This window comes from Otolemur garnettii, unplaced genomic scaffold, assembly GCF_000181295.1.
Source record: "Otolemur garnettii isolate 467f Iridium unplaced genomic scaffold, OtoGar3 scaffold00006, whole genome shotgun sequence".
Taxonomy (NCBI): Eukaryota; Metazoa; Chordata; class Mammalia; order Primates; family Galagidae; genus Otolemur; species Otolemur garnettii.
In genome coordinates this window covers 30,776,135-30,800,053 of record NW_003852401.1, presented here as the reverse complement: position 1 = coordinate 30,800,053, position 23,919 = coordinate 30,776,135, and the positions used below count along the sequence as shown (strand labels likewise).

The 23,919-nt window shown below is 38.9% G+C and overlaps 1 protein-coding gene across 1 annotated transcript in view; it reads right to left on the bottom strand.

Annotated features, from left to right (window-relative positions):
* The window catches only part of TMC1 (transmembrane channel like 1), a 175,877-nt gene that overhangs the window by 41,268 nt on the left and 110,690 nt on the right, over positions 1 to 23,919 (bottom strand). Inside the window, exons 9-12 of the mRNA XM_003783047.1 lie at positions 13,336 to 13,478; positions 4,192 to 4,336; positions 3,365 to 3,559; positions 81 to 260 (exon numbers count right to left, since the gene is read on the bottom strand). Of these exons, the coding sequence (XP_003783095.1) occupies positions 81 to 260; positions 3,365 to 3,559; positions 4,192 to 4,336; positions 13,336 to 13,478 (663 nt within the window). The remainder of the gene's footprint in view (positions 1 to 80; positions 261 to 3,364; positions 3,560 to 4,191; positions 4,337 to 13,335; positions 13,479 to 23,919) is intronic.

The following is a 23,919-nucleotide window of genomic DNA, read 5'->3' as shown; positions in this document are numbered from 1 at the left end:
CAGGTTTCAAAGGCACTTCTGATGACCTTGAAAATGGGAATTTAACACTGAAAGCAAGGACAGTCCAGACACAGGCTTACCTTATTGTTAATCTCATCCATCAAGGCAAGAATAAATACATACAGGTTGCCTAAGAGAAGAGCAAAAATGCGCACCAGTAGCCATTTCAAAGCAATGAGAGGGTGGTAGTCTTCCAACTCAGCAAATAAGTCAAACAGTGTTGGGCAGAACATCCCCAGGAGGGACATCACCATGTTCATCTATAAGGAGACACAAGGAAGGAACTAGGTTAAAGGTGTTTAGAATGCATTACTGTGGCTTGGCCCCCACAGCACAGTGGTTACAGTGCCAGCCATTAACCCTGAGGCTGGTGGGTTTGAACGCAGCCCAGACCAGCTAAACAAGGACAACAACAACCAAAAAATAGCTGGGTGTTGTGGTGGGTGACTGTAGTCCCAGCTACTTGGGAGGCTGAGGCAAGAGAATTGCTTAAAGCCAAGAGTTTGAGGTTGCTGTGAGCTGTGCTGCCATAGCACTCTACCAAGGGCGACATAGTAAGACTCTGCCTCAATAAAAAAAAAAAAAGAAGAAAAAGAAAAAAGAAAGAAAGAAAGTATTACTGTTTTCTTCCAGAATTTTGGAAGATTCTCAGCTAGGTTCCTTTAATCTATTGTAAAACTAAAAAGGATTATTTCATGCAATTTTAAAATTAGATCTGAATGAAACAACAAAGACAATACTCAACTCATACTCTCCATATATACACGTTTAGGAGTGTGTGTATGTGCCACTAGTAATAGTCTGCTTCCCAGGGTAGTGGGGAAGGCAATTTGTACCACCTTCTACCAAGAGAAACATACTGTTCTACATGGCAGCTGATCCTAATACGGCGATGCACTTCACAAGACCTCCAGAGAAAATAGAAAAATGATTTGCTTGAGGAAGAAGTCCTGACTGGAAATACAAATGTTACCATCATCAACATATGGGCCAATTCAATTAGTTAAAATTGTTGAACTCTCTGAAATGGGATTAGGACTAAATGCTAAATCCTAGGGAATGCAAACTTTTAGGAACACACACAAAAATGTAATGTGTTTTACCGATGGAAAGAGAGGAAATTCAGAGAAACGACTTGAGAACACATGACATAATGTTATGAAAGCCAAGATAGAAAGTTTTAAAAGTGAAAGACTGATCTATAAATGCCAAAGGCAAGAGAGCAATACAGGAGAATGAGGACGAGAGAGAAAGAGAGGATAGAAACACCAACAGTAAGAAATGTGGTTCTTATCTCTTGGTTGTTACATGCACTTATTATTATATTATTAGGCTAAATTAATGCAAAGGAAAGAGTCTAAACATGTATTAATTTTGTAATGGGAAAAAAAGATTTCAAGTAACTCCAGTGATTATCTTTCCCAATTTGGCTCAAATTGTCACCACTAAACATTTTCTAGTTTCCCCTGTGGACTTCATATTTTGGTTATAACTACAAAACTATATTTAGAAAATAATTGCTAATATGTTTGTGCCATTTTTATTAAGAGCATTATATAAGTATGACCAACAGGATCTAAACTCAGCATGACATAATATAAAATCAGCATGATATAATTTTAGCCTAATATAAAATCCTGGCAAATCCTGTGCAATCTTATATAAAGTAAATTTAAATTCAGTGTCTTCAAATTTGTAAAGTTATTCATGAATCTCCATTATTACCCCCCAATGGCCTCAGGACTCAGGAGTTGCTTGAAATAGATGCTAAAGAGGTTCTTGCAAAGTGTGATTCTTTGAATGATAATCAGCTACCCATATTTTAATATGATTTATTTATACAAAAATATGATCAATGTGAACCATGGGCCAAAGCGACATAATTTTGCCTACATGTACTATTACAATTATAAGAGGGAATTTTAAAAGCAAACTTAGTAAATGGTATAACGTGTTCATTTCTTTTAAATAAATACAATTCCTCTGCCTAACGACTTATTTTATAGGTGTTCATGAAATGACTACATTACAGTCTTTAAGATGTATGGACCTCAATCTTTATTGGCAGTACCTTTAAAACACCTATAATGTTTTTATTTGGACCCTTTTTTGGTAAATAGATTATATCATTTGCTATTCCAGACATTTTAGGAAATTCTATCCTCGTGAAGACTTATCTTAATGTTTTGGTCTACAGGACTCTTGCAAAATTTCAGTGTGGGAAGTCTACACTTCCCACAGCCTAACTCTGCACATACACTGAAAATGCCCAAGCTCAAACCAATGTCACATTGTATGCTAGAATACTTATGAAAGAGAACAGGCCCTAGCAACAACTCATATCCAGTTATTTCTTTTTTTTTTTTTTTTGAGACAGAGCCTCAAGCTGTCCCCCTGGGCAGAGTGCCGTGGCATTACAGCTCACAGCAACCTCCAACTCCTGGGCTCAAGCGAGTCTCCTGCCTCCGCCTCCCAAGTAGCTGGGACCACAGGCGCCCGCCACAACGCCCGGCTATTTTTTTTGGTTGCAGCCGTCATTGTTGTTCTGGCGGGTCCGGGCTGGGGATTCGAACCCGCCACCTTAGGTGTACGTGGCTGGCGCCTTAGCCGGTTGAGCTATAGGCGCCGAGCCCAGTTATTTCTTGATTCTAAGGATATACCCCTAGCCTCCTTTCTGTGATCTGCTAAAAGGGTAGATTTGCTAAAAACAAATAAAAATCATAAAGTTTAATTCCTAGTAAAGAGCTAGCCTTCCTCTCTGAAAAGCATTTGGAGGAAGGAGAAGTCAGATGGGGGGAAGGAGTAGACGGCAAATCGAGGGAAAGTTAGGCTTCTAGTGAAACAGAGAGAAGCCAAGTTAGGGAGGTCATCTGAACGATTCCAATGAGATCAATGCAGGGACCAAGGGCTGCATCATGGCTGCTTCAAATAACCCAGTCAACCACTGGATCTTTCAAGGACAGATGTGGGATTTATGAAGAAAGCAACATAGGGTCATAGAAGGAGTTTTAGACTGGAAATCAAGACTGTTAGGTTCCTACCCTGATGCTTCTCATAACTTTGTGAACATAAATACATCACACAGTCTCCTGAGATTCACCATTCCTATCTGTAACATGTGGTCAGTCCGTATGTTTCCTAATAGCTCTTCTGACTAACTTTTCCTCAAGTGATAAAATGAAAAACAGCACGACTTAGAAACAAGACTGGAGTATAGTGAAAAGTGTGCAATGGAGTTGGTGAACTGTAAGGCAGGTTGCGGGTAGGTAAAGAGTGGTCTCATTTACTATTCCATCATAGAAACAGAACTGACAAAATCACAAACAGCAGGTGATAAGCACAGAATAAGCATGCAGAAACGAACTTCATTTTTTTCCCACCACCCAAGGGTGTCAGGATCCTGCTGTGCAAATTCCTGGGATCGCTTCACTGCCCAAAAGATGAGGTATCCACTCCCGCCAAGTGTTAGGAACACGAAGAAGTTAGCAAGAAACCTCAGGAATCTGATCAAGTGGATATTTTCTTCTACTTGGGCTGCTCTTTCTTCTATTATAGCTTCCTGTACCCAGACAAAACAAAACAAAACAAAAAGGAATGTCTTAGCCACTAAAAAGTATCATGGACACAGGAATTAGCTTAGCAAACATCAAAATGTGAGGAATGACAATATAAACTAAACCTGGGATTTCCCAAACCAGGTGGCTATTGCCTGTAAGTGATGGCAAGTGAGACAAAGCAGAAGGAAGTCTTGCAAACAAACTGATTGGACTTGTACTAGGATCATCTTTATTCTAAAAGATATTTTCTTCCAGTACAATTTCTTAAAGTACAAAATAATGTTTTAGAGTCACTTTAAATATTGTTCTGACTCATTCCTATAAATAATTAGTGAGCATTGTTCTATAATTTAAAAAACCTGATTCTGATTACTGCTGATCTCCTGTTACAAGCAAGTAACATTACTTTAGTGCCAGATTTAAGAAAAAAAGTCCTCAAGGAATAATAGAGCTTTTATGTTCATTAGATATTTTCCAGTCATAATCAGACCCAGGCCCTGATCCCAGTAGGCAGAACTGATGAGTTAATCTTTCTTCTAATTGTCAAAATAATGCACTCTCTAGACCGTATGGAAAACCTCTCATTTTATTCTTAGAAACACAAATAACAGGCTTTTAAAGATCATGTCATTACCTTAAAGTTCATGGTGATGGAATTGAATTTGTTGTCTGCTGTTTCAGGATTGCCAATCAGGTAGTCCCAGCTGCAGAACACCTTCCAGCTGAAGTTGAACGTGTTGTCATCACCACCTCCATCATCACCAATGTTTTTGGTCATCCTGTAAAACCAGGAAGTATAACCCAACAGCCAGAAAGAAAAGAAAGAAAAAGGCATTAGGGCACAACAGATTAGGAAAATTATAAGTAAATTGGAGAAGCAATATCTAAAAGACATTGTTTTAAACAAACTTGTTATAAGGACCAGAAAGTGGTTTAAGTTATGTTTTTGTTTAATTTTTAAACTGCCAATTTTTCAGGTCTTCAAAATTAAAAAAAACTACTAAGCATTGATGATTTTAACAATTCAACAGATACATAAAAACACATTATTTTTCTTAAACTGAGAAATTCATGTCAAATAAATCAATTTTAACCTTTTATGAGATAAGGATCCCTTTAAGAATCTGATAAAAACCACTGAGTCTGTCCCCCAGGAAGGAGGGGAACAAAATATGTATAACAAAATATATATATGCATGTATACATATATATGTTTTATGTATATGTAAGTATGCATATATGTATATATAAGTATGCACACACACACACACACACACATATATATAAACACACACTTTCAAACTGTTCCACACAACTCCAGTTAGTTTCCAGACCACCTGAAGCCTATGAATGGACTAAACCAGGCCAAGAAACTCCTATGTGAAATGTAATTACTCCTAGAATCTTCTCCCAAGGAGTGATTACACTGAATGCATTATATTTCTGTATACTCTACAGTTCTTGACAAAAATATCAAGATTTTCATACCACCTTCATGTCAAGTGATATATTCTAATCAGTGATTTTTATTTTAATTTTTTTTTTTTTTTGCTGGAGGAGATCAAAATGCATGTACTTATAGGTTTATTTTAGTGGTTGGAGATCTGTATTCCACTGACTCCATTCCCTTTCTTCTCTATCACTATAAATAGAAAAATTAAAATTTCATATGACACGTGTCATAAAACAGTCCCGTAAGGTTTGGGTTTTTTAAATATTATAGTCATAGGGAACCAAAAGAAGAAAGAAGCAATGACATACAGCTGACAGTGTAGGTTGACCGGCATCTCTGAGGCCATCCAAATTCACCTTTGGTAGTTTATGGAGGCTTATACATTTTAAATAGGCTGCCATGTTATGAAAAATAACCACAAATAATTATTCTTTTCTTCCTTGCACCACTTTACTCTTTGCCAGTGGTGATTATGTGTATGTACTTGTTCTCCTCAAAAACTTGGCAAGAGGTCAAGGTGGTTACCCTCCTTTTTACAGATGGGGAAGTTAAAGCTCAAAGATGTGAAATAATTTGCTGGAATTATCTAGAAGTAAAGCACAGAGATAGGTCAAGTGCTATGGTCTTCTGATTTTTCCACAGTGTCTAACCTAGGACACCGTGAAATCTACTGAACCACACAAAAAATGACTTTTTACAGGTCAAAAAGGTTTGAAATCAGACATTCCCTGTGGTTTAACCTACAGAGAAAATGATTTATTTGATTGATCTGCCACAGTCCAGATTTTGTACTGCCATAAAGGTTAGGACCTTAAGTAAAAATGACCACTGAACAGATAAGTTTTGTTTTTTGTTTTTATTTTTAAATTGAAATTGACCTTTTTAAAATTCTTTATTGCCTTAGAAAGAAATGGTATGGAAGAAAAAAATTATTTGTTTGAGGTAGTTTCTTTTTTTGTATGGTTTCAGGTTAATTTGAGGGTGCAAAGAATTAGGTTACAATGTTTGCATTTGGTAGGTAGAGTCCCTCTTACAATTGCGCAGACAAGTTTTAATGGAGTTTTATCAATGACAATATTTTATAGCTGAAGGTGGCCTTCCAGAGAGGGTGAGAAAATTGGGAACGTCTAACATGTGAGAAATAATGTGAAAAAGGGTAGGATACTGAAAGGGACAAGGAAGAATACTAAAGACAAACTTCTGCTCATGGCATGTTTTTGTTGAGATACAGGCCTGATAGCTGGAAAGTGTTCCATGTACAAAGCGACTCTTTAGCTAGACAGCAAAAATGTGCAGATGAGAATTTCTTCTCTTTCAAAGAAACTATATAGTTTTCAATGACTATGTCTATGAGTAGCAATCTCAATATATCATTTGTTTTGCAAGAGAGCTGGGGAAGATAACTGTCGCATTTATGCTGTGGCTAAGGATTTTTATACCTAATTTCTTTCCTTGGTTCACAAGTTTGCAGTTCTGTTTATGCACGAGGGTCATTTAGTTATTTCATGGATACCTGGGGATGTTTTTAATAAATCAAATAAACACTTCCATAAATCCTAAGCCAACAGGGGCACTATAATGTAGCCTCTGCTAAAATGGAAGTCAGGATGAGGAAAGGGATGGAGAGGGAGGTAGGAAACAACTTTCTGGATAAGACCAGTACACAAGAAAAAGAAAACTATTGCAAGGATGGGACTAATCAAGTAATCCCTCTTTATCTGAAGTTTCAGTTGCCAGCAATCAATCTTTGTCAAACAATATTAATAGAAAATTCCAGAAATGAACAATTCATAAGTTTTAAATTGCATGCCATTCTGAGTAGTGCCATAATGGAATCCCATCCCACTCTATCCCATCTGGAACATGAATCCTCCTTTGGCCCACAGACCCAGGTTGTCTAGACTCCTGACCTGCTAGTTACTTAGTAGCTATCTTGGTTATCAAATCCACTGTTGAGATATCACAGTGCTTGTGTTCAACTCACCCTTAGTTTACCTCATCCTGGCCCCAAAGCACAAAGATAGTAATGTTTGTACCTAACTTGCCAACTGGCTGAATTTGAGTAGCTCATTTTCAATGATGCTGTCTCCTTATTCAGCATAAAGACTGACTCATGAGTGACATGCACCTTATGATAAAAACTTCTTATTGCAATGTGTTCTGAGAACACGATATGAATCCTGCAAAAAACACCTTGTTTACATTTTTAGTCTTGTCATTTTAAGTGCCTTTTGTGCTCCATTTTTTAGTACAGGTATCAGAATCTTTTCACCACCGACACGGTTTTAAGAACACCACCTCTCTTTCTAACACCACCAAATTGTTGTTTATTTTCACCTCCAACAGCTTCTGACAAATTCCATCCTATTCCTTCTTTTATCTAAAATAAACCTTATTTTGCATCAATTTTTTTAAAAAAGAGTAGTGATATTGGCCATTCAGATATGCCAAAGAGAAGCCATGAAATGATTCCTTTAAGTTAAAAGGCCCAAAGTTCTCACTCAACTCAATAAAAAAGAAAAAGAAAAAAATAGCATGCTAAAGTGGCTAACATGTAAGAATGAACCTTTTATCTGTGAAATTGTGAATAAAGGAAAAATAAATTTGTGCTAGTTTCACAGTCACACCTTACACTACAAAAGTTTCTGCCACAGTGCTTGATAAGGGCTTTTTTAAGATGAAAAAGGCATTAAATTTGGGGTGGAAAACATGAACAGGAACATATAATTGATGGCATCCTCCAGGGGCCTCTGAACATTTTAGGGTAAGGGAGGAATACCATATTGAATTCTCAAGAAAGAAGAAAATGCAGCAAATATTAGACTGCAAAGATAACAGAAAAATACAAATTCATAGTACAGTCATAGTATATTGTCCACAACCTCTGGTTATTCCTTTCTTTGTCATCTGTTTCCCCAACTGAGCACCATGAGGACAAGGACTTTATTTTGTTCACGGTCAAATCCCCTGGCATTAGATTGCCCATAGTAGGTACTCCATGAACAGCAATTACATTAATCAAGAAATACATAAGTTGTCATTCTGGAAGTAAATTTAGCACCAGACAGAGTGTCTCTAAACAAATCCATGGTGCCCTTTTTCACGGTACAATACATATCATACCATATAAGCTCATTACACCATTGTGTTCACCTTGTCACTATGATAGGTTTCATAATTCCATCTCACTTTGTAAATAGTTGCCATTTATCCTGGAACATTACTATCCTTAGTTTATGTGTGCAAGAGGGAATTTTTCATGCTGAGTATCATAATCATAGATGCAGTTCATAAAGCAGTAATATGAAATAGAACATGGTGACTTTAAGTCTTTCATACCTCACTGCTTTTCTGCTCCAAGCATTTCTGAAACAAGGCCAACTGCAGTTTGAGGAAGTGGAGACAATCAGATGCTTTGGGGGATTTTCCAGGACATCATGCCATGTAGGCCAGTCCTACTTACCCTTCCCTAGCTTGTAATGTGGTCTGAAATCCTTCATTAAAAAATTTAACATTGTCAATGCCAATGAAAATATCTGGGAAAGGCATAATATTGGAGTAGTGTCTGTGAGGAACTCTGTTTTTCTCAAATTAGTTACGAGAAATTCTTTCAACAAAGAAAAATGAATTGGGGGTGAGTGTAGGAGAGAAGAGAGAGAACCAGTTTTGGTGCTAAGATTTCCTGTAAGGCTACCAAGAGACACAGAAGATGTTTAGGCTGAGCGTTAGATGGGTCACAGCTGTCTGGGTCAACCAGCACTAAAGAAGTGAAAAGAAAGTGGACAAAGGCACTGGCAATCTGGGGAAAGGGGAGAAAACAAAGTTTCTCTGATTTAGAAATGGTGTGTAAGGTTGGCCATGATTTTAACGTAACTTTGAAACATGCAAGGGTCTTGTAAGACAAAAATTTAGTTTTGATAGATTTGATTTTGGAGGGGTTTTTTTGTTTTCAAAAAATTTTCAGCCATAGGAATCAATTCAAGGCCATACAACTCCAAAGAAATTTGGCAACAGGCAAGAAAAATTTTTAATATGGAATTTAAAAAATTAAAAAGGCTACCTAGGACAAGCTAGAGCTATGTCCTTGTCATCATCAATATAGATGAATCCATCCCAGAAATCAGAAAAAAATGAATACTAGAATTAGAGCATGGTGGCATTAAAAGTTCAGTTCTAGAATTTACTGGCTATTTGATCTTGGTCAAATCATCAAACTCCACTGAACCTTAATCTATCCGATAGAAATAACTAATACATATTCAGCCCACTGTATAAGATTAATGAGAGAGAAAAATTGGCTTGGTCCATGTAAGAACAATACAGAGAGTGGCAAGTTGTGGGGGTAAAGAATACTTTCTCTTTTTCTCTTCATAGATATGGGGTTTTACTATTGCCTAGGTTGGTCTCAAACTCCTGGCCTCAAGCAATTCTCCCACTTGACCTCCCAACGTGCTGAGAGGCCTGAGTCACCACACCCTGCCTAGTAGAAGATAGTTTTGAACTAGAAAACTCTAGGTTCAAATAGGTCCTCTGGTCAATGATCTTGGGCAGTTCATTTAGTATTTCTGAATTTTATTTAATTACCTGTAAAGTGGTGAAATTGATACCCACTTGGTAATATTTAAGGGTTAAAATTAATGTAATTTAAACTGATGCATGGTAGATACTCAGCAAATGTTAAATACTATTTTTATTTCAAATATTAATTATTATTATTTTTGCAGATTTAGAAATACAGATGAAAATATTGTTACTTTGCCAAATTTAAATATACTTATATGCATGTTTTGAGGCTGGTTTATAGTACATGAAGGTTTGTGAGAAATATATACTGTAAATAAAGCGTGCAATTGCATACTATTTTTAATTGCACACAAACTTTATGGCTGTAAATGTATCTGATAGTTTATGTGGACAAAAATTTTAATATCATTTTCAGTTATATATGGCACTTGATTTAGGTATTTGAGGATATAGCCAGCCTATCCTATGAATATTTTTATGGCCAGACTCATAAACAGAGAAAGTATAACTAATCCCAGGGAACACCGCAGTAAGGAAAAGTCCTGGAAAAGCCTATTGGGAGGTGATAGGATCAGAGATGATCCAATAACAATTTTATATTGATCAGACGTCACACAAGGAGCTTCTCACTCGGCATGTGTTCCCTGGATGATTTAGCTGTTTCCAGAAGTTCAGCTTCCGTAAAGCACACCTGTGAAACCCAGAACTTCTATCTTAGCTGACTGTTTCTAACGGGAACAATTTGGTTTTGAATTTCAAACTACCTTTACACTGGGACATAAAACTTCAAACAAATGAGACAATTGTGTTAAAAACTTGCTTTTGTACATATGAAACTACATTTATTATAAAGATTTCTAAGCTTCTGATGTGATTAGGAATATACACTGACCTGGAAAGGAAAGAAAAAAGGAAGGAAGGAAGGGAGGGAGGAAGGAAGGGAAGGAAGGAAAGATGAAGGAAGGACTTAAAACCGAGCACTGAACCATTCAGTTTGCTGGGAGTTGAGGAGGTTTCCAAATGCAAGACTTTTAATGCTAATAAAGAGAGAGACCTAAACCATCCTACCTTAAAACCTCAAAGTACTTTCTTGGTATCTTTTCTCATTTTACCTTCCATTTTCTTATTAAGTAATTAAAAATAGATATTTGCCTGATTTGTGGATGAGGCTGCAGCAGCTCACAGTCTGGGCAGGATGACAAAGTCCTGATGTGGCCTAGTGACTTTTGAACTCAAGTTCCTTTCTATTCAGTTTGAGGAATGTGCCTCATAACTTCATCATCCTTATTCCAAGAGTATATCAGATTGGATGGGGGTGGGAAGAGGTGACAAATGATTCTATACAATTATTTATAGCTCATCAATTCTTTTTCTTCTAAGCATTGTCCCTAGGGCTGGGGTGAGGTGGGATGCAGGTACTGATTGCTGCTGTATTGTCTTGGTCTATAGGCTAATGAACTTAAACCACTTGCCAATCAGGTAGAGCAACCAAAGGTTCGTGCCAGAGGGAGAGGCCAACAAAGCAGGACTGGTTTGGTTGACATAACACGGATGACACTGGGGTATGAAAGGTGGAGTTGGTGCCTTGCAACCATCCTAAATGGCACGTTTGAGAAAGCTACTGCTTCCTCTGGAGCTTCTCTGTCTAATATGTCATCACCAGCAGCATAATGTTACCGAACCTTACGTTGAGAATGTGATGACTATAACATACACATCAAATTTCAAAGACTTGGTAACACTCCCAAAAGACAGAGATGATTCAATAACAATTTTGTATTGATCATATGTCAGTATAATATATTGGGTTAAATAAAATATTCAATTAAAAATAATTGAATTGTTTATTTTTGATATGACTACTGGAAATGTTTAAATTACATATATGGCTTGCCTTGCACAATGATGTTCTAGATACTTTAAATTCATCTGCCAGAAAGCTGTTTTTTTCTTTTTTCTTTTTGAGACGGAGCCTCAAGCTATCCCCCTGGGTAGAGTGCCATGGCATCACGCTCACAGCAACCTCCAACTCCTGGGCTCAAGCGAGTCTCCTGCCTCAGCCTCCCAAGTAGCTGGGACCACAGGCGTCCACCACAACGCCTGGCCATTTTTTGGTTGCAGCCATCATTGTTGTTTGGCGGGCCCGGGCTGGGGATTCGAACCAGCCACCTTAGGTATATGTGGCTGGCGCCTTAGCCGCTTGAGCCACAGGCACTGAGCCAGAAAGCTGCTTTAGTCAATCTAGGAATCTATTAATGTACAACTAAGCAATCATATATGACTGCCCTGTTTTGGGGGGCTATTTGTGGCCTCAATTCCTTCCATGCTGGTTTTATTTGTTTCTTCGATCACAATCCTAATAAAATTACAATCCTAAAAAGTCTGTTATACAACTTTCCTTTGCCAGACTTGTCCTAAGTGCTTTGTATGCATTTACTCATTGAGTCCTCACACTTGTTACATCTCTCTATGAGAGATGGAAAACAGGAGAACAGAGCAGGGCAATAGTTTGTTGGCGGTTGTATAATTACATATATGATGGAGCTGTTTGAATCACAATGGCTTGAGTGCCCACTGGGGTACAAGGCCTCTGTGGAGTCACAGAAAAACTCTGAGGAATTGGACATGAAAAGGACCAACACATAAATGATATATAGAACTTATGAGCCCTCAGCAATGTAAAGGGTACCACTGCCTTAATCCAACCAAAGAAATATAGTCAAAAGATTAGAAAATAGATTGTTTGGAATGTGGTCGTACTTTATCCAATGAACAGTGACCTTATATGTGAGGTCTCTGCTTACAGTTGGACAGGTGGATAAATATCTTGGATATGGGGTTTCTAATAGACTTTTTTCAAGTCCTGAAAGAGCTTACAAACTAAACATGAGAGTTTTTCCTGCCAGAATCAGCCAGGTTTAGAGCACACTTGTGTCACAGACTGTGACAGAGAGGTCTAGCTCAGGGTGACTGTGCCCCTTTCCCCCCTTAGCCTCTCAGGCAGAGGACCTCCAACAATGAGGCAAAAGGCTGATTCACCTTGTGCACCGTTAAAGAAAAGAATGGGGAACTTGCCTGAAATATTTCAACTCTTCCCTAAACTAGTTCAGAAAATCAGCTAAAGGGTCAATTTTTTTTTATAGCCCCAAATAACTGAGCTAGGTTTCCTACAGTGCCTTTTAGTGGGGTATTATATTTCAGGCAGGGGGAAGAAAATGAACTGCAGTATTATCAGTATCCTTCCCCATACTCTAATAAATCCTTTCCCAAGACAAACCATGATTGTACAGTTGAGCGTGACAGTCTCATTGGGAGCCATTCGTTTTTGCTGTCTTACACAGCTAAAATTTTTTGGATGAGTGATTATTCTGGTTTGTGAAAAATGAACAGAGAACAACAGATTTTTGCCTGTTGAGCTGATTCTGCAAGATGCAAACCTCACTGCTTGCAAAAGGGGTCAGCAGCTGTTTCCCTCTCTTGTTGGCAACATTGACTCACACCTGGGAGTACAAAAAGACATGTTTTAAAAATATGTTTAAACACAAGATAGGCAGGCAACCATCAGGCTGACCCAGTGAAATGACTCAAAGGCCTGTGTTTGCATCCAACCCTTTTGTTTTGAGGGTGTAATTGTGTCATTAATGTCAGTGTTGAAACTAAGCTACATTTCAGCTCTTACAGACGCTGCATCCTTTAGATGTGAAATAGCAACCAAATTATATCCAATTCTTAAATTAATCCCCCACCCCAATGCAATTCCAGATATTGTGGTTTACTTCCCAAAAGGCAAATGACACTTACGCTCTGAGGACAACCAGAAAGCTGTATCCAATGCACATAATCCCCACCAGAAAATAGGAGAGCGGCAACCTGAAATTCATCCATCCGATTGTTCTTTTATTGTCGTAATAGCCATAAAAGAGGACCGAATATTGTGCCAAGCCCTAAAATCCAACAACAAAGCCACTTAGCAGATGCTGTGAAGAGCAACTCAAAGGAAAAGATTAACTCTTAAGAGGAATAACAAAATGACATTAATTTTCAAACTTGGGTCACTGCTCTGTGACACGAGCCCTTTGTTTTGTTGCCTAGAGTGAAGGTTTCAGCTGCCTCGTTGATGGGCAGCTTCTTGGTTTACTCAAAATTCAGTTACTTCTAAACAGATAAAATTTTTAAGCAACTATAGGTTTGCTCAGCTGTGGAGCCATCAAATACCCATTGATTTAAACATCAAAACATAGTTCACGGTCTCATTAGATTTTCAATTTTAGAGCTTGGTTAATATGAGCGGGGGTTGGATTGGAAACCTGCTTCCTCCAAGTGCTGTGGCAGGTTCCCATTTCTAGTCACTGGAACCATAACTGGATGTTTCTCCTTACAGAAGAGCTCTCTCTCAGCTCCCCCTTAACAAAAGCGAGGACCAGGTGAAATGACATTGGAACCCAGCTGCACAGTTCCCAGAACAAGCATGCTTACTTGTGCATTATGGTGTCTTTCCTAAACATTGTCTGCAGGGGCTGGAATTACCATCTCCCAAAGCCATCTGAATAGCTCCTCTCTATACACAGAACACTGGCACATTCTGAGGTGGCTTTGTTTTATAATATTCACCTTGTTCTCACCTTGTTCACATTCACTGTTTTATAATATTCACCTTGTTCTCACCTTGTTCAAATTCACTGTGTTTTTCACTCTCAGCCTCGAAGCACAGTTTCATATCACTACATTATAGATCCACCCCCTAGGGCCTCTCTGACTTCACTCTGGCAATAACTTAAAAATTACTATGTTTTGTGAAATGAGAAAATAATAACTTGCCACTGCAGGGCTTCCTCTTGAGATCAGGTGAGTCACCCATGAATCTTAGAAAATCCAATTGGTTGCTTCCATATCATTTAAATCAACCCAGTGACTTTGAAGCCCATTGCTGAAGAGGGAGGAGAAAGCAGGGGCTGTGGAGGAGCAAGAGGAGGAAATGTCTGGGATACTAATTACCAGAGGAAGAATTAAGAGAAATAATTCTAAAAATTGCCCTAAACAAAGATCACCTCAAATCAGAAGCCAACAGAGATCTGGGGGAAAAAAATATTCTTGCTTTCACATTTTCAAATTGCTTGCAAATTTATTATTTAATACTGTACTTTTTAATACTGTACTGTCTTTAAGAAGCAGAAGGAAATAAAAGCTTCAGAAATTTCAGAGGCACTCGTATGCTTAACTAGGGACAGAATGGGATGAGAAGGGCATAGATAGATACCGAAGTGCTGGTCTTCCCTGCACCACACCAGCCTATATCTGCACTTTTCAGTTTATGAAAAAATAAATACAACCTGTGATGGTTAATTTTATATGTTAATTTGAGGGAGCCAGGAGGAGTCCAGGTCAAATACAGTCTCTGGGTGTGTCTGTGAAGGTGTCTCTGGACAAGATTAGCATTTGTGAATATGAATAGAGGGATTCAGTAGAGTAGATGGCCTCCCCAGCATGGTCAGGCATCCTTTATACCACTGAGGACAAAAGGAGGAAGAATGAAAGAAGAAAGGGAGAATTTTCCCCTTTTCCCTGCCTCCCTTCTTGGGCTGGGACGTCTCATCTCCTCCTTCCCTCAGAGTGAGGTTCACACCATGGCTCTTCTGCTTCTCAGGCCTCCAGACTCACATTTAATCACACCACTGGCTTTCCTGGGTCTGCAGCTTGCAGATGGCAGATCATGGGACATCTCAGCCTCCACAGTTGTGTGAGCCAATTCCTCAAAATAAATATTGTATATATACAATAAATCTATTATTTGTATTAATTTATAAATTATATATAATATGTCAAGATATACATATAATAAACCCAAAGAAAGGGCTGGGCACAGTGGCTTATGCCTGTAATCCTAGCACTCTGGGAGGCTGAGGCAGGTGGATTGCCTGAGCTCATGGATTCAAGATCAGCCTGAGCAAGAGTGAGACTCTGTCTCTAAAAGTAGCTGGGCATCATGGTGGGTGCCTGTAGTTGCAGCTACTTGGGAGGCTGAGGCAAGAGAATCACTTGAGCCCGAGAGTTTGAAGTTGCTGTGAGCTGTGACACCACAGCACTCTACTGAGGGTGACAAAGCAAAACTCTGTCTCAAAAAAAAAAAAAAAGAGCCCCCTCATAAAACAAAAAAAAACCAAATGAATTATAAATAACAAACTTCTTATACATATATGAGCTATATAAACACACCCAGGCACAGAATGTTGGACAATTAAATTCACAAACTCATCCTAGAAAAAATGGTACATACCTCATTGCTGAGTATCACTATAGTCACCAGATCGTCAAGAGGAGTACTTCAAAGGTGACCCTAGTGATAATTCAGCCATGAGGTATGTAGCACTTTTTCTAGTATGAGTTTGCCAATTTAATTGTCAGACCTGTATGTATCTTCTATTGGTGATGGTTCTCTGGAGAACCTTGTCTAATATTCAACCCAAAAGAACATCTGGGAGGCTGAGGCAGGAATATCACTGAATCCAGGGGTTCAAAAGCAAAAGACCATTTAGGGCTAAAAGACAAATAGAAACTCAAACACGGCAGGTAGGCCAGTCTCATGTGCAAGATAAGGAACCAAATAGATTTGGATTGGCCACCTGCCCAAGACCTAGACATCGTTATTCCAGGAGAGTCCACTGTGCCAGGATTTCCAGTTCCCAGTTCTGCGCCATCTTGCCTTACATTCATGTGGTTAAGTGCTCTGCTTCCTCTCACCTGTGTTAAATCCAACCTTCTCTACCCTGCCTCAAACCTTCACGTGGGCACTTTGTCCCAGGGTGAAACAATAGCAGAATCTGTTAGTGTAGACACTTTAAATTCTTTAGTTTAAAGGTTATATCCTGAGCTGTTTATATTTTTTGCCCTGTGGGACAATATATATCATTTTCCACCCCCCCTGTCTTTTGTCACCCCATTTCCTTGCTGCCATCCTGACACTCGGTGATCACGGTTGCAGGAACACGTGATATCAGTGCACACATTTCACGGAACATTTAGCACTTGTTAAACACCTTACTTCATCTCACAGAATCCTCACAAGAACCCTACAATGTTACTACCCCTGGGGGCAATCACGTCCCTCACTCCTGATGTTTCCTTCCACCTGGAGAAGATCCATAAACATAACACTGCCCACCACCCTCCAGGGCCTCCTCAGCATGGATGGAGAGATGTAGACCACTCTTCCTCCTCTTGAGGGAGCATGTACTGTGCTCTGCCCTTGCAAGGGGAGGCCTGTCCTGGCAGATGGGTCTGGCTGTGAAGCACGTTTATCCATGAAAGATACCACCTTCTTTAAAGTCATCTTTAACAATAATGAAGATGACGTGTTGACCTCTACCTGGCCTGCCCTTTGTTTTATTTCTGGTTAGCTCATAACCTAGTGGACAAAGGAGGAGGTGTTATTCACTGTGATCTCCCCGCTGTGCACACACCCAAAGATTCAATAGCTACCGTCTCACCTATTTCACAGATGAAGAAACTGAGGCTTACGAGGGTTACCTAACTTGTCCAGGTTCGTATACCTAGTAGGTGACGGAGTCTGAATTTAAACAGGGTGTAATTCAAACCCTGTATGTATGTTAAGTATATACTTAACCACTGTGCTATCTGCCTCCCCTGTGCTTTCTTCTCTTAAGACTTGTATCACGCTGGGCCGCACTTTCCCAGTGAAAGAAGGAAACAAGAGCCCCTATGAACCCGGCCAGCATGGACTGTGATGTATGCCCCTCGATTGGTCCCTGGTGGGGCCAGGTCCTCTGGAAAAGAACCCCACACACCCTTTTAGAAAAGCTTTCAGAGGGCCTCCTCTCCACATCCATAAATATTACAACCTGACATCTTCCTGTAATTCATAATGACAGTATTGGGATTAAAAGACACCCTAAAAATAACGTGGAAGGAGAAAGTAGATACACAACAAGCATCTGGTGAGCCTGTTAGGTTGGCAGGAGAGCTACTGGGGCAGCGGGCTCCTCTGGCACGTGCACATTCAGCATATGCTCAGTGGCTGGCGCTTCATAAATAGTAGGTCACAACCAAAGGGGGAGGGCTGTACTTTGGGGGCTGGGGTAGAGAATCCTGATCACTTCACAAAGGTTTCCCCAGTTTGCCTATTGGTTATATGTATAGTCAAGTGTAAATGATAGAGGTTTTATGAAAGAGAATAATTTTAAAAAGCTTTATGCACTCTACCTTCATAGTATAGTGAGGGGTACCTCTAAATATGATTTGAAAAGCTTGGAAGGGGAATACCCCTCCCCTTTCACCCAGTGGGCACGCCGCACTCCACTCATCTTTCTCCTTCCCTTGAAGCTACAGCAGTAGACATCTGGAAGTGACTAAAATAGCAATGACTCCCATCCTAGCCAAGGCTCTATTCAGTTTCCATGTCAGCGCGTGCTGCTCTCCCTGTGGGAGCTCTCCCACCCCAAAATCTGTGACAGAGGAACCATAGCCAGAGCCAAGTTTCCAATCAGCACAGAAAATTCCTTTCCAACTCCAGGGTTCCATGCTTCGGAATCTCCTGTTAAGACTCTACCTTCTGTTCAAAGCTTGCACCTGGTCTAGCCCACAGTCATTTACACACTTCCACAAACAAGGGAATGTTTTGATTTGGTAAGTCACTAGGAATCTATTTGTGCATTTATTTATCTAACTAAATTTATCAAGAACTTATTATATGCCAAGTGTTATACCTAGATGCATTAGGAGACGACTACAGAGGGCCCCCAAAGAGTTCTGCATGCAAAATATCCCCTTCAGAAATATTTTTCACCTAGAATTGTTAGAGAGATCCTTTTGATGTTTCTCATGATGAGAAATAAATACTCCCTGTAAGAGAAAACATGCTGTCCCCAGGAAGGTGACTGAGCTCCCTCATCCTTAGCAAAGTTTTTAATTGTAGTAAGCGTCAGATCATTATTTAAAAAGAAAAAATGTTAAGTTAAAACTGGTGGAAAAGGAAGATATCACTTATGAAGCACATCTTCTGAGGCTATGGGAGGGGAAGGACGTAGCACAGGAATGAAGTCAGAGTATGGTTCTACTTTTCTCTGAATTGTTATTGGTCATTTGCACCTTAGTAGGAAAGCTTGAAGTGTGGATGACAGAAAGGGATTATCACTTTGTATATACTAGAGTGGGATAAGGAAAAAAAAGGAGTGGAAAGGCTCATGATAGTCCAGTCAAACTTCAGGTTCCTTCACAAGAACAGCAGCCAACTCAGTACTTACAAGCAACAAGCTGAGACAGCCCGTGGCCATCCTCCTTTTCTCCAATCAGACCCACTGGCCTTCTGCCTAATGCTTTGTTCACCTCTCAGTCTCCTTTCCCTTCATTCCAACCCAGACCCAGAGACATGAAGCAAAAGCTGTACAGCTCTTAACAGAAGTGTGCTGATTACAAAGAGGAAGCTGGGCTGAGCCTTAGCAGATCTTCCCATGTTCAGCAGAGGAAGCAAAGCAGTCAAGGATGGTAGACAGTGGCCATGAAGTAGCAGTGAAGTAGACACAGCTCTTTCGTGGTGTATTGGTGGCCTTGTCCCTCTGCTTCCTGTTTACACAGGGGACATTGCTGCTGCCCTCTTCCCCTTTCTGGTTGTAGATATAAGCTCTTTCTTCCCGTTTCCTTATCCCTCAACAAATAGGAATTTTCACGAGCTAAGTACCTTGAGTAATTACTAAATATCTATCATGTGCCAGGGATTGTGCTAATACTGTACATACATAATCTCATTGATTTTTTATGGCAGCCTGGTAGGTAGGTATGCATACCACTATTTTATACTCATGACAATTAAGGTGTCAGGGTGGTTTTCTAATAGCTACAAGGTAGTGTGTCAGGATTCAAACCCAGGTCTGTCTGAATCCCATGAATGAGATTGTTTTCATTATGCTGCACTGCATTTTTACCTCTGCTACTTCTATAAAAAGTAATTTTATTTGCCTTTTCTGTCATGGCACTAATGGTGGGAACTCTAGACCTTAAGGCCAATATGATTACATTGCTTACACCACTTGGATGTCCCACAGGAAGCACACACAGCATGTTCAGAGAAGTTCCCCAAATCTGCTTTTTCCTCCTACCTCAGGGAATGGTACCCTAGTGCCAGCCTCTCCTAGTCACCCCAATTAGAAACCTGGATATTTTCTTTATCTTCCTTTTTCACCCACAGCGCACATCCAGTCACTTGTTAAGTACTATAGCTTCTGCCTTATTAGCACATGTGACACTGAGCCTTTGGAATGCTCTCTGCCTAGAATACTGTTCTTGATTGCTTTCCCCATTCTAGAGCCTAATCTATTCCTACTCTTTAAAACTATTTCAAGAATCTCCATCCCTGCCTTTCAACATACACAAAAATTAACTCAAGATGAATCAAATACTGAAATATAAGATCTGAAACAATAAAAATCTTAGAAGAAAACCTAGGAATAACTCTTTTGGACATTGGCCTAGGAAAAGAATTTATAAAGCAATGGAATAAAATGGAAAACAGATGGCACTATTAAGATTAGGCTAAAAGGGTTTTCTGTACAGTGGGAGAAATAACCAAAAGAGTAAATATACAATCTACAGAAGAGGAGAAAATATTTGCAAACTATATGTCTGACAAAAGATGAATATTCAGAATGTATAAATAACTCAGCAAGAAAACAAAAACCTTAAAAAGTAGGAAAAGGACATATAGAGACATTTTTTAAAAGAAGATATACAAATGGTGAACAAACATATGAAAAATACTCAACATCACTAATTATCAGAGAAATTCAAATTAAAATCACAATGAAATGCCATTTGTTCTAGTTAGAATGGGCATTATTAAAAAGTAAAAAAAAAATAATGATGTTGGTGGATGAGACAACAAGGGAGTCCTTATACACTGATGGTGACAAGGTAAATTAGTACAATCTTTATGGAGATCAATATAGAGATTACTCAGAGGAAAAAAAGTAGAGCTAGCATTTGATCCTGTAATTCCACTATTAGGTCTGTACCCAGAGGAGAAGACATCATTATATCAGAAAGATACCTTCACTTATATGTTTATCACAGCACAATTCACAATTGCAAACATAAGGATTCAACGTCAGTACCCATCAACTGATGAGCGGATAAAGAAAAAGGAGAATATAGACACAGCATGGAGTGCCACTCAGGAATAAGAAGGAATGAAATAATGTCTTTTGCAGAAACTTGAATGGAACTAGAGGTCATTATCCTAAATGAAGTAACTCAAGGACAGAAAAATGAACACTTCATGTTCTCACTTGTAAGTGACAACTAAACTAGGGCACAAGGGTATGCAGAGTGGATTAAGGGATATTGGAGACTCACTAAGGGGGAGAGTGGGAAGGGGTGGGGGATAAAAAATTACCTATGGGGTACAATGCCCTCTACTGGGGTGATGGGTACACCAAAAGCCCAGACTCTGCTGCTATACAATATATGTATGTAGTGTAATTCAATATGTACCACCTAAATCTGTTAAAATAAAATTGTTTAAAAAACCAATTTCAGATACCTATGTAAAATCTTTCCTGACCTCTCAATCAGAGCCATTTGTTACAAGGAAAATGAATGCTCATTCTTTTCTCATGGTATTTCCTTCTGGGTCACAGAGCCCTACTGGATGCAACACTTCTCAGCCCAGGGAAGGTGTAGTGACTTCTCTGCTTGGTAAATTGGGAATGAACTAACTCAGCTGGACCGGCCCAAACATAACTTCCTCTAGGAAACAAGCTGCCCCCAGAGTAAACTGACCTAATTTGGGGTTTCATATTAGCAAACCATTTGGCTAAGGGTCCCAGATTGATCCCCCCAGTTTGACTTCTATTAATAGTGAATATGGAACTCTTTTGCCCATCTTCCTCTCCTTTTCAAACAAACTATTCAGAACTCATGTGGGAAACAGAGTAACTATTGACTAGGTTCCCTTTGGTGTCAAGTAAACTGAACTACAGTAAACCCAGACACTGTTTGCCTCCATGTGGCTAAGATATATCTCTATTAGCTTGAGATTGTCACTTTGGATGGCAATTGTTTGTTTGCACATCCAATTAGACCATAAAGTCCCTATGGGCAGGGAATATATATTAGCTGTCTTCATCTTCCCAGTGTCTAACATTCAGTTTGTGTTTGTGGAATGATTGAATGAACAAAGAAATTGCTGCTGGTGATCATTAGCAAACCAAGCTCCTTCAGATTGTCATGTAAACCTACCATTCCATTTTTCTGTTTTCTCCTACGCATTTTAATAAAATAGAGTAAATCATTCACAACAGTAACATGCTGATAATGATCTTATGTTGAGATTTAATGAATCAAAGTTCCAAAGAAATGTCTAAAAGACACTAACGCTGGAAACGCTCTAATTTTTTCTACTCTCTAATTGTCTAAAATTCTTATAAAAAGAGACATACTTATTTCTATAAAATGAGCTGGTATGTATAATTTTTTTTCCACATAGAAAAAAATGGGTGCTTCCATTTCACAAGGAGAAGATTAAATAAGCACTATATTAAGAAACTTTGTTGGCCAGTTGATTTCTGGACTTCCAAATCTGTCTCTGGTTCTTAAAGTCATGCAAAGTGAAGCGCTGTGAATTCAGACATGAAATCAGATGCATGTGGTCATCTGGATAAAGTCTGAACTGGGGAATATCTTAGCATTATCTTAGGCATTTTTCAACAAAATAAAAAATTTTTAAATGTAGAGTAAATATTGCAACTAAATGGAAAAAAAAAATGAATTGAGTTCAGGAATTTTCAATCCCCTATGAACGGCAATATATTTTATTCCAAATATTTAAGATTAGTGAATATAACTAATTTCAAGGATAATTTACAAATGTTGTCTATTGGAGACATATGACGCTAGCTCCTAGGATAGAGTTTTTACTGAATTGCTTTCAAATGTTTGTAGATCTAAGTAGTCTATTGGTCACAGCAGATGTATTAGATTCATAGTTTGATACTATGTGTTTGAATCACAAACTAAAATTTAAAAAATTATAAAGTTCTAATCTAACTCAATGGTTCAACATTTAATCTGTTAGTTCAACAGCCAATATTTAGACAACAAATTTCTTATGGATAAATTCAGTTCTTCAGAAGACTTTCGTCTGTAATGTTGCCATATTTATAGACTCTTCCTTGGTCTCTTCATTTTCATCTTGTCTCCTCCAATCTGTTGATCCTTTCTGAATCAAAATTTGATAATGTCACTACCAACTCACCACCCACTTAAATTACTTTCAATGATTCTGAGAAAAAAAATTACATAGTGTCATGGTCTGTAGATCTTAGAGGATCCCACATGGTTAGATTCGTTCCTGTCTCTCTAGTGCCATGGGCTCCATTTTCCCTCCACTCTGAGCTCTAGTTCCACTGGCCCTTACTCGGCCCCTTCATATGGCAAGCCCTCCTCAATGCAGGGTCCATACACTTGCTATTCTCACTGCCTACAATGCCTTTCCCTTCCCCCAAATGGGCAGCTCATCTTTACTCTTCAGAGCCCAATTCCAATGTTACTTTTGCAGGAAAAAAAAAAAAAAAAAAACTTTTCTTGTTATCTGTCCCCTTTCTTTAATCCCTAAACTGTGGCAGGGCTTTAGTTTTACTATGTTTAGTTTATTAAACTGCATCATTAGTTTTATTAGTGTAGTTTTTTTTCCTAGCACCTGATATATTTGAAATGGCATTTTTTGTGTGTGATTATTTGATGGCGTCAGTAGATTTTACATTCCTGAGGAGAAAGACCTGGGTTTTGCTCACCTTTGCTTGATGTCTGGCATCTGGCAAATGCTCAATAAACATTCACTACATTAATGAAAAGAAGAATTGTTTCTGTGATCACATCCAAGGAAGGAACGCTGTTTTCACAATTTATGTATAGCGTGAGGACCAGATGCACCCCTAATAATCGCAAAAAGAAATCCCATCTTTGTCTTGACCAGAGCAGCCTAAGGAGGTGATGAAAACTTGAATTTGTTGCTAAATCAAAGAAGGCACTGATAGGACTTCAGATTCTAAGAAATCAATTGCCAAGTTTAGGATATTAAGAAAGCTAAAAATAGACCCAGGGATCTCTCTTATCACCATCTATAGTTGTGTCATAAAGAAGTCCAGGAGGAGTAGGTTAAGAAGTTTACAAAGCAAGAGAACGAATATAGGGCCTACAACACATGATGCCTCTTCATTTAGTCAAACTTAATGAGCCTATCAAACCAAAGAGATCTGCAGCATCCATAGCTCAGTTGGCAGGGTGCTGGCCACATACACTGAGGGTTGTGGGTTCAAACCTGACCCAGGTCAGCTAAAATAACAATGACAACTGCAACAAAAATATAGCCAGGCATTG